Source organism: Oryzias melastigma, linkage group LG15 (genome assembly GCF_002922805.2).
Source record: "Oryzias melastigma strain HK-1 linkage group LG15, ASM292280v2, whole genome shotgun sequence".
Taxonomy (NCBI): domain Eukaryota; kingdom Metazoa; phylum Chordata; class Actinopteri; order Beloniformes; family Adrianichthyidae; genus Oryzias; species Oryzias melastigma.
Genome location: NC_050526.1, coordinates 24313973 through 24331556, shown reverse-complemented (window position 1 = coordinate 24331556; position 17584 = coordinate 24313973). Strand labels below are relative to the sequence as shown.

Below are 17584 nucleotides of genomic sequence, written 5' to 3'. Positions count from 1 at the left end.
TAAGGATTGCTGCCATTCAAAATCTACATTTATACACATTTATATACAAAAATATGTTTTTTTTTTGTTGTTGTTTTTTGTAGATTGTGCAAGCTGAGTACCAAAGTAGAAAAAAGGAAAGACTTGAAGTGTAGAATTCCCTCCCAGGGTGTTCACACCACACTGTGAGATCCCCCATACACTTTACAGTCCCACTGAGAAAGCCATGCTAAATCTGTCCATTCCCTGCTGGGATCATGGAGTTCACACAAGACAATAATCCTGTATCAGTTCACCCCCTTTAAATATAAAGCTTTACTTAACCACCCAGAGGGGACAATAATTACATACATTTGAAATCGGCGACTAATGTTTGTCCATTTTCGAGCAATGAGCATTCAGAGACGATATTTATTTAATGTTCGGAGTTGCTTTTAGGATAAACCTGAAAAACACGACAGTCTTAACTTAAGAAATGTCAGAATTAAGTGCTACAAACAAATTTCAATAAAAGATAACTTTAGGGGTCAGTTAAATTCAACTGTCAGTTTTTATGACTGGTCAAAGTCAGAAAATAACATTTACTGACATTTAAAATGTGACTTCAGTAAGTTTTGGCTTGTATTTGCCAATAAACAATCATCAGTTTGCTAATTCTCCCTGTGAGTCAGCCCTGCAAATGCCCTTTTATCAGTCATGCATTGTTATGCGACAGTCAGCTTCGATGTATTGTTTTATATCATTCGCTCCTATAATGCTACTCTTGGTATGAAGAATATAGATGCAACTAAACTTTAAATATATTAAAAGAATCTTGTTTCATGGGGAAACATGCATTTAAAAAGTACTGTTTTGCACAGTATTTTGGAATCTTCAAAGAAGCAGAGATTTTCAACAAAAAATAAGTACAAACCTTAGTTTAAATACATGAAACCCTTATTTAATTGTTTAACTAATGAGCATATTGTATCACAAAGTCATTCCATAATAACCTTTGACTACCTAAACGATGCTCATGTATTGCTACATGTGCTGATTTTTTTATGTATGGGTTGTTTTGTGAGCACTACATTATTTACTGATTGTAAAGACATTTCTGAGAAAAATAATTATCTGTATGTCTTGGTTTGTTAAGGTAAAGAGCCAAGAAGAAAAAGAGGAAACCATGTGACTTTGGAAACTATAGTGTCTGTAGATCCATGCTATTTCTAACGCTGCTGTAGCTCGGTGCTGTCCAAGGTGCTGAAAATAGAGCCTGCCTTGTTTCCTAGAAACGGGTCACATGCAACCATTACGTTTCATGGTTCACTTGGATTCATGTACGATCCAGTGTCATTAGACCTCCAAAATAAAAACTGTAGAGAAATGTACCATGACGATGCCATGATGACACTGACTGGGCGCAAGCTGTCATTCAGAAATGAGGTTGCAACCCAGAGCCCTTTTAGAAAGGCAAATGTTGAGAGATGTTGAGCGCACTGTCAGTATCCATGGAAACGCAGGAACTGAGAAAGGGGCCGCATTAAAACATTTCAAATATGATGGACATGGAGGTGGGGGTAGGTGGTGAAGGCGTGCGCTTCAGGCCAGCTCACTAATGGCAGCTTAAGCTGAGGGCAGAACATGTGAGGAATTATTTACAGTGATGTGACCAAAATCTAAAGGCCTAACCCAGATCTTTAAGGTTTCTCTCAGTTATCAGCAACTGAAAGCCAAGATCTCTGAGTGAAATAGCAAATACACGATAAAAAAAAAAGAGATTTACAATGGAGCTGAGAAGGGTCAATCAATATACGGCTTATAAACCCAAACAAATGCATTTTCTATAATTATTTTTATGATATTGTTTTTATGACAGTCGCATTTTAGCACTTACACTATATATTAAAAGAAAGTTTGCTAAAAGAATCGGAACCATTTCACTAAATTTTGCAGCTTATTATTCAAAACCCTGTTTTTATGTCATGAGGTTCATGTTTACAAATGCATGTATTAACATTTTGAAAAGAAAAAAAATCATATTATTTAACTTAACAAATTATTCTACTCTGAATTTTAATGTCCAATCTTTCTTCAAGTGTATGAATGTCTCACTGGTAACTGTAGATTTATTCTAATAAAATTTAATACTATTTCTGGATTATTTGACATATTTCTGCTCAATTAGGTCAGAATATGATGTGCTAATATTCAAACTCAGCCTTTCAATGGTCCACAGGCAGCATCTGCTTCTCAAAGTTTGTCCTCGCTTAAAAAAAAAAAATCCATAACACAGAGGACGGGAAATAAAAAAAAAATGATGGAAGCAAAGGTGACTCACAGACTCCCAACTCCCAAATGAAACCTCCGCTGCAAGAAGATTTACTATAAGATGATGAGCAACTCTGAATCTACAAACAGTTGAGCCAATTACATGCACTTCTTATGGGAGATGGAGGGAAAACAACCGAGGCAGTGTCAGGCAGCGTGGCAATTAAACCCACACAGGGACTGTGATTTCTCCTGTTGGCCCACAACACAAACACTGGCCTCTTCTTCACGTCTGACCGAACGTATAAAAAATAGATTTGACATATTATTACAATAACATCCAGGACAGATAGTGGAGGAAACACAATATCCCAGAGCACAGTTTAGCTTCAATACATACATTGTACTTGTGTTGTAAAGATGTGAGTCCGCTAGCTTGATTTTGTGGCGTCCAAATGATTATTTTGCCTTCCTAAACTATAGTTATAATTGGGCCATTTGTCCAGATGAAAAACAGTACACAGAAGATTTATAGTTGCTTAAAAAGATTTAAAAAACAACTTTTTAAACCAACTTTTATGTTTATATTTCATGATTTCTATTAAAATGCAACTTTCTTCAATGGCATCTGATTTTTTTACTGAAATTTTTTGTGACAACTGGTATTGTACTTACTACTAATATGACTCAATTATACACAAAGCATCCATATTTATTGCATTTGTTAAGGTAACTTGTTTGGTTATCCCCAACAAAAGAAAAGGCGATATATTAAATATGTCAGTAGATGTTGTGAAAAACATGTCGTCTCTTTGCAGATTTCTGACAGATATTCAATTCAAAGCAAGCCAAGCGAGTAGTTCATGTTAAGTGGCGGTTCTTATAATCAAGACAGGAGAAGACTGGAGCCTAGATTGTATCTGACAAGGCTTCAAATCAGCTCAGCTTTAAAAATACCCTCAAGGTTTTGTGCGTTCGTAGTCTTAGCTACTGATGTGTCCCAGACATGTAAGGGCCATCAAGTAAACAGATGAAGTCATGGGTAATTGCTGTTTCTGATGTTTTATGACTTTAAATAAATCTGCGCAAAATACACCAACCTAGTTTTGATGGCTGCTGTAGGTATGTATTATTTAGCTTTAGAAGATGTCAGGTGGAGAATTTATTGATACATGATTTGGTAATAAATACAAGATGCATACATGTATCTGCTAACAGAAAATTGTAAATTAATTTGTTCAAAGTAGCAATGGACAACTTTTTTTTATTTAAAAAAGGTCATTTTTAGGGCCCTTCAGAGATAAATTGAAGAACTTTCAGAGATTCTTGGCTGTTGAAAGAGTCAACTCAGAAAAGAAAGTTTTGTGGAAAAAAAAAAAAAAAAAAAAGAGTGCTGTTGTTTTGAATTGTGCAAATGACAAGCTGAGAAACGTGTTATGTAATACATATAAAATGACATAAGATAATGTGTCATTTTGTGTTTGTGCCAAATGATTGTGAGGGGCATCTGTGTGGGCAGATTGTAAGTCTTAACTTTTTCTTTGTGAGAGAATCATTTGAATTGAACTTTGCTGTTTACTGATCCTGACAAAGCTGTATAGGGAACTCATAGTTTGCTATCCTGTACATTTAAATGTAATATTTGCTTAGTTTGAAATCTATGACAATATCTGGATAAAAATAAAATTGTCCTATGCCCATTTGAAGGCCTTTGCAATGTTTTTGTGCAAAATGATGGAGCACAAATGTCCAGTATTATGTCTGCATTGTATGCTTATGCTCTTCCTGTTTTACTTACTGCTCCTACTCTGTCACATGTTTGTACAGTAGTGTCATTTGAACTGAACCACTTCATTGTGATTTAAATTTTTCCCAAGTTTTGTATTTTAATTGTTACATTTTTATGCAAAATAACACAAATAAGCCCCCAAAATGTACCACCCTAACCCAAGATTTGTAGTGTATTTCACATCAATTCTGTTATTCCTAACAAGCATGCAACCTATGAGCATCTGTTAACATAAAAGTTGCATATGTTGGACATTAAAAGGATCTTTTATGAGGGGCAAAGAAGAAATAAATTGATTTAATTCTCCTAACTGGTTATTTTAAATCCAAAATTGCCTTAATGTTTTTTTTTAAATTCTAAACCCTAAAGTATTGCTTTTTGAGCCATTGCTGTGTAGCAACAATATGTCTAGTCAAATGAAGGAAATAGACTCTCAGGTTTCCCTTACGTCAGTTCAACTCCCCGAGCTAAACCACATGTTTAAGCAACACTTACCACATTGTGGGTCTGTGTTTGTCCAACCAGGATCAATATGTTGGAGCAGATTATAGATAAGCAGAAGTTGAGCAGAATAATGGATCGTTCAGAGCGAATGTATCTGAGGAGACATGAAAGAAAACAAGTTCAAAAGTGAATCAATCAAACTCACAAATGTTACACAATTGCGGTTGAAAAGGCTGTCACGTCGTCACATTTACCTCCATAGCACAGCATAGATCACAGCCAGGGTGATCAAGGCGAGGCAAGACAAACCACAGCCAACTATCAATGTCACAGATGGGACCCCTGAGTACTCCATGGTCTATGGAGAGGACAGAATGAGACAAAACAGTCAGTGGGAGGCAGGATTTATTACTGCCCAACAAGAGAGCCAATCAAAACAATCCAATCTGAATAGTCCATGGGACCCTTATTTAATGGGTGGTTTTAGTTCCAAACTTTGTCACTGACATAACTTTTATTCCTCTCACAGGCTCAAAGGCCAGTTTTGACAGCATATTTTAAACAAAAAATGATGGAAAGATCAAATATATAGCATGCATTTTCAGTCTGGCCTGCAGGAGAGTAATATCATTGATTTATTGTTTTTATTCCTGTTGAGCATTTCTGCAGAAGCTGCTTTATTCTGACTTTTAATTACTTTATCTTTACATGAAATAGCACACATTTACTTCATTTACAACAATTTCCTGTCAGCAAGGAGCTGCTGGTGGGGGGAAAGAAATCCCACCATAAGGCAGTGGTTTTGCATATCTTATTTTCTCTTTAGCAAACCAAATGTGCATTTGATTGATGAGAGCAAATGGCACACACGCAGGGGACGTGCACACGCCTCCAGCGTGCGTGCACCTATCAAAATCCTTGTAGAAACCACATAAAGCCCCTATAAGCGGCTCACTTTACCACTGACTTACTCTTGAAGGGGATTAGCACGTCAATTATTTAATTTTCTTTTCGTACAAGGCACCCCCCACCCCCCAATATGTCGCGCGCACAAACGCACGCGCGCAGTCTTTGCATTAGCCTGAATAACAAATCAATATCCAACTTACTATTTCTCTTGGTTGCTGAGCCAAAATGGCGAAGGTAGACACGCGATCACACGAGCATTTTGTGTGGGATGCATCTGTGAGCACCGTTTTGCATCCTTTTGTGGACCAGGCGCCCCAAGAATCGTTCCTGCAGGGGGAGGAGGAGGCAGAGGCAGTTAGGGCTGTAATCCCGGCGCAGACGCGGACCACATCGCTCCGGCTCCTTCAGCCGCTCATCAGCTGTCGGTGGAGGGGGGGTTATTTTTTTTTAGCGCATTAAAAAGCGAACAGGAGAGTCGACACGGGCTCCTGAGAGGAGGCTACAAGCAGCAGCAGCAGCATTTCGGCAGGAACGGATGGAGAGGCAGAGACACGGAGGAGGAGGAGGAGGAGGATGAGAGGAGGAGGAAGAGGAGGGGGGCATGCACGGAGCTATCCAAGCAGACCGGTGCTGATTGATTCGCCATACGCAGATAAATACCAACTAATCTCCCGCTATCAGAACATCGCCGTTGTTTTTAATAGATTACTTGAGGAAATGAAATGAAAAAAGCGCCTTTGATTACCTGAATCTGCGAAGGATTTCAGTTCCGGTGTATTCCTAACCAAAACCGACTGTTACCGCTTTTTTTTTTTTTTTTTTTTTTTTTTTTTTACATTTTATTTCATTAATAATTTCCTTAATTAATTAGCAGCTTTTTGAACGCCGCCTTAGGGCTTTTTCACCCTGGAAACGGTGGACAGCATCAGATTGATACTCTGTTCCTCTCTGCTGCTGAGAGAGGGGGAGTCTGCAGATAGTAAAAAAAATAAAAGTCACGCTCTCGTGAAACCTGCTCTTCGACTTCACGTCAAACCGTATATGTAAAGAAATAAGAGTCTTTCTGGAAGGTATTGGTCAGCAAAGATACCGCTTTGGGAAGATAATAGCTTTACAGAAATCACCGCAGGAGTCGAACCCCCCCGCGGAGACCGAGCAAATGGTTGCGCCCGGTCCCCACTCCAAACCATGATCAGGGGAATTCAATCAGCCTCCCTTTTATTCCTCTAATTTTCCTTTGACAATTATTCCACAGTTAATTTTCTGACATAAATAAATAACATAAATAAATAAATACACTTTTGTTAAAAAAGATGCTGTTTTCAACGTGTAGTTTTAGGGGGCAAAAACTATTTCCTCTGTGTCATCCCTCTCTCCATCCTCACCATAAAAGCGGAAACAAGATGCATGCCCGCTGATTTAAAGGCAGCAGGCCACATACAGCCTGTTGATTTGTGTGAGCGGTGCTGTGCAAGGCAATCCCGCTTTGTCATTTGATCAATATGGCAGCAATATTTATTATTCCTGGAATAAACCTTGGAGCCAATTGCAGATTTTTGGAACAGGGAGCAGTCTGGACTCTCAGCTGTCTGTGCACAGCATTACAACCAGAAATGATTCGTGCAGTATATTTCTATCACTATCTCTTTCCAAACTTAGTTGTGACCATTTCACTGACAAGTTCTTAATCTAAACTGAAATGAAAAGAAAAGCCCCTAAATGACCCTGAATTATATTGACTTTTTTTGTGTCGTCAACACATTTGTCTAAATGCTTGAATATTGAACACACAGAAAATGTAGTCAACAAATGAGCAATTTAAACCTTTTTTGGTTGCTTTTTGAATGAGTCATTCCAATTAAAACACAAAGTAAATAAAAAAAAAGTAGCAAAATCACAAAAAAATTGGATGAATGTATGACATCTGCAGCAAAACATAATCAAAAATTACTGAAGATGGTAAAACAAATTAATAACAAACAGAACAAGGAAAAAAAAAGTTCTTAATTAAAGTTTAGGGGAAAAAATGAACAAACGTTTACGTGTCATTTCCAAGTGTCTTTCTCTTGATTACTTTAGAATTGCTGATGACTCAGACTCTAAAACATTTCTGTTTGTCACTTTTGGCTTGCTTAGATGGTTTGTGCCATGGGGGGAAGCGGACAGGACAGCTGCTGACATGGGATTTCTGTAGGGCTCTTCTGATGTGTTGTGTGACCCCATCAGAGCTTAGTGGCCTTAAAATATAAGCTACTCCCAGGAGAAAGAGTCAGTGTTCATGTTAACCAAAGTAAGACAGATGGCAAGACATTTATCACATACCCCTTTGCTGACCACTCTTTCTGTCTGATGGATGTAGTGTCAGCTTTTAATCAAAAAATGAAAATATTTTTGCTCGTTTATTGGATTGCTGCTGCCCATTTGAGTCAAGATAGAAACTCAGGGTGACATGAAAGATTGGAAGGTTAAAGTAAAAGTGCAGCGTTTATTTGCTTTATTAATTTAACAGTGATTATACATTTAAAGTTTAATTTAACAATATTTTTCTAAATGGGTCTTGATGTTTTCTTACATGCCTTTTTCCAAACCTAATTTATTGTACCTAATCTTCTTCTTCTACTGTGCTAACTAACATTTAGAAATGTCAGTACTATGATGAGTTAGGCCTGCATGATCTGAGGATCCAGCTTTCGGATCCTTTTGTAAGTTTCTTTGAGTATTGAGCAAAGTTACACTGGGATAAACAAGCTCCTTCTCGCTGTAAAAAGTGAACAGCAAATTGTTTTGAAATGGGTTCTGGAAGCCTTAACAAATTGATCTAAAGCAGCAATTTCTTTTCTAAGACCTCTGCTGATGCATTTCTCTCCTGGCATTGTGTTAACACACACCTGGATGCTCCACAGAAGAAAGCTGACAAAACTACTTCTTTAGAGATCTGCACACCCGGCGATGACACAGATCATCGAGGACTAATGATTGGCAGTAGCTGGCTGCAAAGGACCTTCAATTATCCAAAGAAAAAACTATTGTTGAGTTTTGCTCATTTTTATGTTATTTTAGAGTTTTACTTTTGTACGATAAACAATAATTAAAGTTAAAAATCCTCTATCATTTCATCTTTTTTAATCACAAATGTCAGATCACTTCAACTAAATATATGGATTAGTTTGCTCACATGTCATGTTTTATTGTGCACCAATGTCCTGGGAATGTCTCAACATGCACTGCTCAGCTTCAGGCCTCCTAAAAACCCTGTTTATATTCCTTGCATGCCAGCATCACATTATGTGGACGCTGAGGTTGGGGCCTAACGAGCGCCTCAGGCTCAACACTTCAGGCAATTTTATATAGTCTAACAAAAACTGACACACAACAGCAGGGACGGAACACTAGAAATGTTATACTGGCAAATTATTCCATCACTCTTTGAAACTCTCGATAATGTGTGTTTTATCTCAGCATTAAAATAATGCTGACTATAATAAAGGGATGGAAGAAAAAGATACTGAACGCAAATTTCTCTGAACTGTGCCAAAAAAAACTAGGAAAATGTTGAAGAAAACTGAGTTTGGTACATAATAATGGTGCTTTTTGTTACTTTATTTTAGTAACTTAATTACTTTTTTTCTCCACATCAAATACAATTAGTTGTGTTTTGTTCTAACAGGATATTATCCTCTTGTTTTTCTATTTAAACTAGAGAAAAACAATTCTGAGAAAAGAACAGCAAAGCAAACCAAACTAATACATACTTATAATTGGATAAATGTAATGGTTAAATACAACTGTAATAATTATAAGAAACCACACTGACTCCCAAATGCTGTTAAAATAGAATTCCTATTACATCAACTAAAAACACTTTGAATTAAAAATCATATTCTAAAGTTAAAGTATTAAAGGCCCACTCTGATGAAAAATGTTTGTTTTGTGTGTGTATTTTAACATGATATGCTGCATTTGTCATGATGATGGAGGACATATATTAAGACAATTAAACTCAAAATGACATTTCTGAGTCTGTCTTTGTACAGATCGCACTGGATTCATAGTGACACACACAAAAAAAGTGTATTTGTGGCGTCAACAATATGCTGGGCTGGCCACACGCATCGACTTATAGATAAATAAATTCATCTAAATCTTTGTTTTCCTCATCCAAGCTGATATCTAGTTTAAAAATGTATGGCTGGATAGCTCTAATATTGCTCACTATTTTTGTTTTACTGCTAATGTTAGGTTGGATCTCTGAGGGACTGCAAGCTAGCAGGAGAGAGTGTAAACAGAGAACTCTCAGCAGTGTGGATGGGAAGAGGGGCGGGGTTGCTGGATGTCAAAGCCCCACTCACAACTGAGAGGTGAATTTCTAATGAACTACTACTGCTCTGTGGAAACTAAGTCCTAGAAAATGACACAGGTTTTTGGATTCTGGCTAAAAAAAAAAAAAACAAACAAACAAAAAAAAATCAACAAAACAGCATAATCATATTTAAAAGACCACTACAGTAGATACATTTTTATAACAGATCAAAAGATGATCGGAATGAGTCTTTGACAACTGGTGTTATTATTATTATTTTTTTAATCTCCAACTAACTGGCATTGGGTTTAGTATGAATTTATGTACTATATATACATATATATGGCTAAAAAGAAACAAGTTTAGTTGCCTTCAAATGATTAAAGTCATAATTATTACTAAACAGTCATTTGTAACTATATTTTTACGGCTCAAATTCAATAGCCACATTTACTACATTCATGACCACTTTTGTACCTGAAAAAGTCCACATTGAAATTAAACTTCTACTTATTGCAGTTTTGATAGAAAATCAAATCCCCTAAAGTTCTTTGTTGCAACTTTAACATCCAACACCATCAATCTGAAGCTGAGGTGTGAGTTTCTGGAGGAGCGAGATCTTTCCTTTCCTGCTGTTTTATGTTTTGCAGCATGCATTCATGCAGTGTTAGCTGGCTCCAATCCAGGATCTCCAGATGTTTGTAGAACCTGAAACTGTGACAGATGCTCTCAACCCTCCTTATATAAATGATTAATGAGCCGTGGCTCCTCAGAAAGTACAGTAATCATGCTAACATTTAATGTATGCCCTGATTAGCACAACTTAAATGAAAACTACTGAAGGATTTGTTTTTGGAAATAAAAGACAGTTAAATAAGGCTTTAAGCGTAGACTGTATTGTCAATTTTTTGTTTTTAAAGCATGTTTATAAAGTAAATAATTTTGGATTTATCACTTAAAATAAACAGTTTTTTACTGCTAGAGGCTCCACTATAATAGTTTTAATGACACAATCAATATTTACATAAACAGGTACTATTGTTGAAATGTTATTCTGTACATTTTAAATTAAGCATGCATTATTGCATCATTCAGCTCAATATTTATTTATTGTTTTACAGATTGAGAACTTGCTTGATAAATATGCAAACATTTTTGTCAGTACATTTGACGAAAAAAAAAAGTGTCCAAAATGCTTTGTTTTTGATTGATTTAATCTGATCTTAGAGAAAATAATAATCAGCTCAGTTTTCCTTTGTTCTCTAAATGCACCACAGTCCTCCACTCATGCATTTTCACTCTGTTAATTGTGAAAAGAAGCACTATCATCTGTTTATGACCAACATGTCAGACAGATGGTCCATTACTTCTCAAATAAGTCAGAGTGGTTGCTATTGTCGAATAGAAAGAGCCAAATGTTTGCAATAAAGATTATTATAATCCTATGAAGTAGTTTGGCAGAGCACTGATTAAAAAAATAAGAGTAGATCGGAAAGAATGCTGATATTAAACATGGGGTTTGCTGGTGTCCTAATTCTGTCTTTGCTGTTCAAAAATAGACTAGATGTCCTCAAACATTAGTTCAGAAGCAATGCCATGGATAGTTCACATGCCATTTAAAACAACTGTCTTCATAATCCATTCTATTCTGATTAAATTTTCACAAAAAATGAAACAAAGATCTAAAATATTTCACAAGTGCTCGTTCTACTTCACTCAAAGTACAGTATGCCAAAAATCTTAGTTTCTGAGTGGACAAATGTGCTTTACTGGGATGCCTCATTATTTAAAAAAAAAAACTCCCTTCTTTAGTTTTAAAAACATATCAGTCACTTCAAAAACAGAAAGATTCCAGTTCCTGATTTACTGAAGCATCCTTATCCATTCATCCCATTCTCTGGAAAAAGTCGTAGTTCCGGTTTGATAGTAACATTTACAATCTGCTTTTATTGTCCTGCAGTTGAACACTTGAATTTATCAGTCTGTGCATCCGCCCAGAACCGATTCAAGCCCAACGCTCCACTGAAACGTCCCCGCCTTTCTGCTGTGCGGTTCCCAGCACGCCGACCACAGATGTTAAGCACAAGCGTTCTGTGGGAAAGGCTGCAATAAACCTCATTGTTTTTATGTAATAAATGGTGTTGCTTTTCCACTTTGACAGTATGCATAAAATACGACACAATGGCAAGAAAAAGTTCCTTATAATTCCACAATCAAGCAGCATGGTAACAAGAACATTGCAGCCTGCAGAGGCACAAAAACAAATCAGCAGCAAACAAGACGTCACCACTTTGCTTAAAAAACACAAACACATGAACCCTAAATATAGCACAGCCAACTAAAACTTCAGAAGCAGTATTAATTAAGTGTATAAATAAATAGTGTATATAAATACAACATAACAATATTTTTAGACTTTAGACAAACTTATTCTTTGTTTCCTCTCTTCCTCAACTGTCTTGTTAAATGTGTATATTTAATCACTGCTCATGGATTCTCAATGTTATTGTGTATTTCCAGGAATAAAATGATTTGTCATCAGTGAAGAACAAAAAAAAAAAGATATTTTTTGTTGTGATTTTACAGAGGTGACTATGACTCATGTGTGACTAATAATAAAAGTCTTGATGGAATCAGGATGGGATTCACTACACAGGAAACTGTTGCTCTGCCACCTCACCGACACAGACACAAAGACAGGAGCTAATTACAGGAGTCTTAACTTTAAGCAGAATGCAAACCTAACAAGACAGAAAATGAATTCTAAATTATAGAAAGTGCATGCCTACTTACGTTATGGTTGTGTCCCATAGTGCACAATATGGTTTCATGGTTCCCTAGAGTGGAGGAAGATAAGAAATATATATTATGATGAGTGGTTATTATTTACATCATCATGTGTTGTAGTTCAGAATATAAATGATAAAGTATGAATCATTAAAGACCCACTCTGGTCATCTTCGGAGCTATTTTAAAGGGTTCCCAGTGGTCATTTAATTATGATTTTGCAATTTTTAGCCCAAATTAAAAAAAAAAAAAAAAAAAAACTGCTTTTTTTTCTAAGACGTAGTTTCAGTTTTTTAAATGCATCCTCAGGAATGATGATTGAGCAAATTAAATAAATGATAGTTAGCCCAAAATATATATATTTTAGATGTTGAAAACTATGATGTATGTTAAAAGAAAAAAATACATCTTCTTTAGGTGAATAACATGCTGTCTTCATAGCTAATGAACTGTTAATGAAGAGCTTAAGCTTATGTTACTCACTTTGCTGCTAACGTTTGCCAGATGAGCCAATTCAATCTCCAGGTGAGACTCCGTTGTCTTAGGCTCCGGTCTCACCGTCACCGCAATAACCTTTGAGTTCACAACTGTGTGGTTCCTGAAATAAACACAGATTCCCATTAGTTAAAAAAAAAAAAATATTGCTATAAAAATATTCTGTCTGTTCAGATCCACCTTTGGAAAATGGGACATAATCCTTTACTTCTTATCTATTTATGAAATCAATTTAATGGTTCTGAATCTTAATATAGTTATCCCCAGTGTTGTTTATATATTTGACATTTTTTAAACATGTTATTAGTATAATTACATTTTCTAACATGTCCAAGGGGAGTTTGGTAAATGAAAATCTCTGATTTTTTCACATTAAATTCAATATCCGATAATAATTTATTTATTTTCCCTTCACTTTCTTAAGACAAAATTACAAATGGCGGAAAATATATATATATAAAAAAAATCATTTTAACATCTGATTTGAGAGTTGAACTGATTTCAAAGTGTGACTGAATACAAGCTGTAAAAATTGTTTGTAAAAAACAACGTGGCGGGTGTTTTTGTGAGCCGCCGCTAGCTTGAGCATCTCGTAGAGAGCAGCACTTCTCCCACTCGACAGAGCGCCTCTGCTTCAGGTGTTGAAACATATTCCTCGTACTCCCACTTTTGGTTGCAAAAGCCTTCAGACAGATTTTGCAGCTTGCGATTTGTTGCTCCAAGTCTTAAGCTGCAAAACTAAAATCATTTCCATATAAGTAACAAGAAACTGTTCTTTTTCTTGGGAACAAACTCATCTTTAGTTATCATTTTAACGTCTGTGTGCTGCTAGAGATGGGTGGGCTGACCAAACAACAGAAGCCCAACCAGGATGCTAGGAAATATAAATTACTAATTTTCCCAAATAAATTTTCTTCAACAGAAAATTCAAAATAATTGATAAAATAGATTTACTACACAGCTCTATCTCTGACTTTAGAAAGTGTTAAATGTACCAAAAAGTGAAATAATTACTATTTATCGCAAAAATTGCAAGAAAAATCTTAATATGATTATCAATATCTGATAAAAGGTGTTCCTCTTAATTAAGTTTAACACACAGCTTCTACTTAGATGTAAGGTTAGAAAAGGACATTATTTAAACTCTATTTCTATCCAGGGCAAAAACGTTTTTAGTCGTTCCTTTCCAGATCCTCGGTGAACCTATGAAAAATTCCCTTGTACATTAAATGTGTTTTTTTTTCTTTAACCAACGGTTTTAAATCTAAAATTAAAGTCTTGTGCTAGAGCTTTATTAGTATTTCATAAAAAAATCCTAAATGTGGAATCTAAGTAAAAGGAAAAAGAGAAGTGCCAAGACAGCAGGAGGCTCTTTTTTTATCTCTTCACTGCTAGAGCTGAATATTCTTTATCTAACTTTTTTCTCTGGTACGAGTCGCCTTTACACTTTGTTCAAAATGGAACTCATTAGACTAAATTGCCCCACTCAGAATACACTTACAGACTTTTGACATTTAGCAATATGAAAGACTTTTTTTTTTTATGCCAGAGGCTTAAAATCAGGCAAATGGAAAATCATCGATAGTTTCCACTTGATCAGTGTATCCCCAAGACAGTCTGAGGAGAATGAGCTTTAATGTCCCGTTATGAGCGTGTTTCCACACATTCACAGGGGGTGGATGCTCTACCTGCGACAGCTGGCCTGGCCTGTCCCAGAATGACCGCTCTGTCCTTGTATGTGGGTGCCAGGGACGTGTTGACTTGTAGCTGACACCAGGTGTTTCTTTGGGCCATCCCACAGCTTTTCCAGACACTAAATGTCATCCCTAATTAACCACACGCTCCACGCTGCAGTGAGTTTGTTTAACTCTTAAAATTAGAATAAACACTAAACTCTATGCTTTTTTTTTTAGGAAGGACAAAACAAGAGGAATTCTAATTGTTTTGAATTGAATTTCTTGTCTATGAAGTGAAACGTTTCAGGGTCACCTGAGCGAGAGGCACAGGCTGTTTGTTCAGACTTGATCTACTGCTATGAATAAATACTGACACCTTGGTCCTTCCAAAGGATTAAATCAGTCTCAAATTTCTCCTTGCCAGCAGACAGGAGAAAAAAAAAAAAATAGACAAGGAGAAATGTTCCTCTTACTTTGGCGATGGCAGCATGAGTCCAAGGGTCTTGTAGAGAACAGTTCCCAAAATGAAAACAGGGGATCCTTCCATATCTAAGGGAAAAAGCCAAGCATTAGTTTTGAGTAGTCTGGAGAAAAAAAAAACAAAAAACATATAAATAATAATATAAACTGCAATAAAAGTGAAACTTTTTCATTCTTGCAAAGATTTTAAACTGTTATTTTTAGACATTCAATATATTGTTTTATTGTATTGTTGCTCTGCACATTTCTAAGCTTCTCTCAAAATCAGCATAGTTGAGAATTTTTTCATTGCATTTAAGAGTTCATTTCTTGAAATAAGAAAATTATTATTAAAATGAGTACAAATCCTTTTGCTCCTTAGTCTTGACAAAAGAAAAACTTGTCTTAAAAAACTCAAAACGCACCATAATTTTCAGTAAGATGTTATTTTGAAGTTCAGTAAATCTTGAATAGTTAAACTGGCATCCATTGTCCTCATTTTGAAAAAAAAAATGGTTCATGCCCAATGAACAAGAGCTGGTTCTAGATGTATTTTATTAAGATTGACCAACTCTTACTAAGATTCTCTTTTTGTTAACATTTTGCTCCAAAATGCACACTCCTTTTTTGTCACTGTAATCAAAATTAACAAAAATAAAGTACATATAAACTTAAAAAATACAACTTTTTTCCAGAACCAGCAAAAAAACTAGTTATTATTGGGCTGTCTAGCATTTGTTTTGAAGTAATTCTGCATGAGTTAGTTTTTTAGCTTATTTTCCCCATCTTTATATGGAACATTGTTTCTAGATTCTGATTTTGTTTTATATGATTTGTAGTTAAATAAAAATAACTTGCTCTATGGACATAGTTTTACTACTTTCCATTGATTTATTTTGTAGTGTACAAACAGAATAAACATACAGAAATAAAAATAACACAAATCTCAAACAAAAGGTAAAAAAGGACAAATATATCACTGACAGAGTCAACTCTTTTGTTCTCTCAAACTGCTGCTATAAAATATAGCACAGATCCATCATCAAACCCTTGTTTTGTTATCTTTGTTATATTCCAGATTAAACTGATTAGGGCAATTAAGAAAGCTGGCTCTGAATTGAGCGTTGGAGTGGCAACTGCAGTGTTTGAAAGGCTGACATAAAACACTCAGCTGACGCTAATGAAAAATTGAGCAAACACAGTCAAGCAAATTGTCATCTTTTCAAAGTTATTTACTCCAAACAAGAGCTGGTGTAGCATCAGACGATAAGAAAACCTTCCCCAGGAGACAGAAAAAGAAAGTCCTCAATGCAGAAACATCAGTTTGACTCAAGTCACTGGACTTCTGCTGATTTCTGCTTTCCATCTTATCCAGCATTAAGTATTCAACATGCTTTTACAGTAAGCAGCATATTCCTAATAGAGACAAATACGGTTTACACTTGTAGACCGTTTAGGATGCTGTGCTTCCTGCAGAAAGATGCAGTGGGCTGCAGGTCGCATGAATCTGTTTTATGCTGTTTATGTTCAGTCACCTACCTGCTGACTGGGAAATAAAGAGGCCCTTTGGGATGACCACTTTATCTTCTGAGTTCCTGGCCCAGTCAACCATGCCTTTACGACCTTTCATGGGGAAGTTGATGTCCGTCATCACAGACACAGCTGGAAGTCTCTGGATGCTGGCCACTGCAGCAATCACACAAACACAGAGCCACAAAGACACAGATTACGAATGGGGTCCAAGAGTTTCTGCAGGTTTAAAGGCCGACTTGATGAGATAGAATACCCATCATACACTGCTCTCATTTCTAATGTACAGACAGAGAGCTGTTTCTACGGTGTAATATAAAAGTCACTCTACACTCTGCTGAAATGCAGCCTCTCTGCCTGGTTACTTTACGTCTAGCAAAGTCAAACTGCATCTTATGTCATGTAGAAGAAAGACCTCTGTGAGAGTTCCACCTGCTGATGTATGCGACTGCACTGTTCTGCCCCCAGGTTTTACATTTACAGCGCTGAGCCGTTAAAAAAAGAAAAAAAAAATCCTCAAACTTTTGTGGCACAAAGAGTCAGAGACGATTCTTCAACTTTACTTTAAAACACAAAAAGTTCAGTCAAAATACAAGCAAAAGATGAACTCTGCAGTACCTTGTACCTTCAAAATAATGAATTTTAATGCAAAAAGTAATGGATGATAGTGTTTTTTTGTGTCTTCATACTTTTATGGCAAAAGTAAAGTTTTTTTTGTTTGTTTTAAATAATGTGCCCAATAATAATAATAATAATAATAATAATAATAAACAAGCACACATTTTAGCTAAATAAAGAAACCAAATGATTTAAAAATACCTTAAAGATCCTCTCAAATGAAAATGGTGATTCATGTTTTTTTTTTTTTTTAATATGCTATTCTAGAATTTTTCTCATGATAGAGGATATAAATAAAATATATTAAAACTGAATTTCGGAATATTTTTTATTCAAAATGTGATGGAT

At 35.8% G+C, this 17584-nt stretch overlaps 1 protein-coding gene across 8 annotated transcripts in view; it reads right to left on the bottom strand.

The window, feature by feature from the left end:
* adgrb3 (adhesion G protein-coupled receptor B3) overlaps positions 1 to 17584 on the bottom strand; it is a 109047-nt gene that overhangs the window by 12308 nt on the left and 79155 nt on the right. For all 8 annotated transcript variants that reach the window (XM_036215661.1, XM_036215660.1, XM_036215659.1 and 5 more), the window contains 7 exons: positions 16628 to 16774; positions 15103 to 15178; positions 12942 to 13056; positions 12465 to 12508; positions 5572 to 5698; positions 4717 to 4820; positions 4514 to 4616 (listed from right to left, as the gene is read on the bottom strand). In XM_036215661.1, the coding sequence (XP_036071554.1) occupies positions 4514 to 4616; positions 4717 to 4820; positions 5572 to 5698; positions 12465 to 12508; positions 12942 to 13056; positions 15103 to 15178; positions 16628 to 16774 (716 nt within the window). The remainder of the gene's footprint in view (positions 1 to 4513; positions 4617 to 4716; positions 4821 to 5571; positions 5699 to 12464; positions 12509 to 12941; positions 13057 to 15102; positions 15179 to 16627; positions 16775 to 17584) is intronic.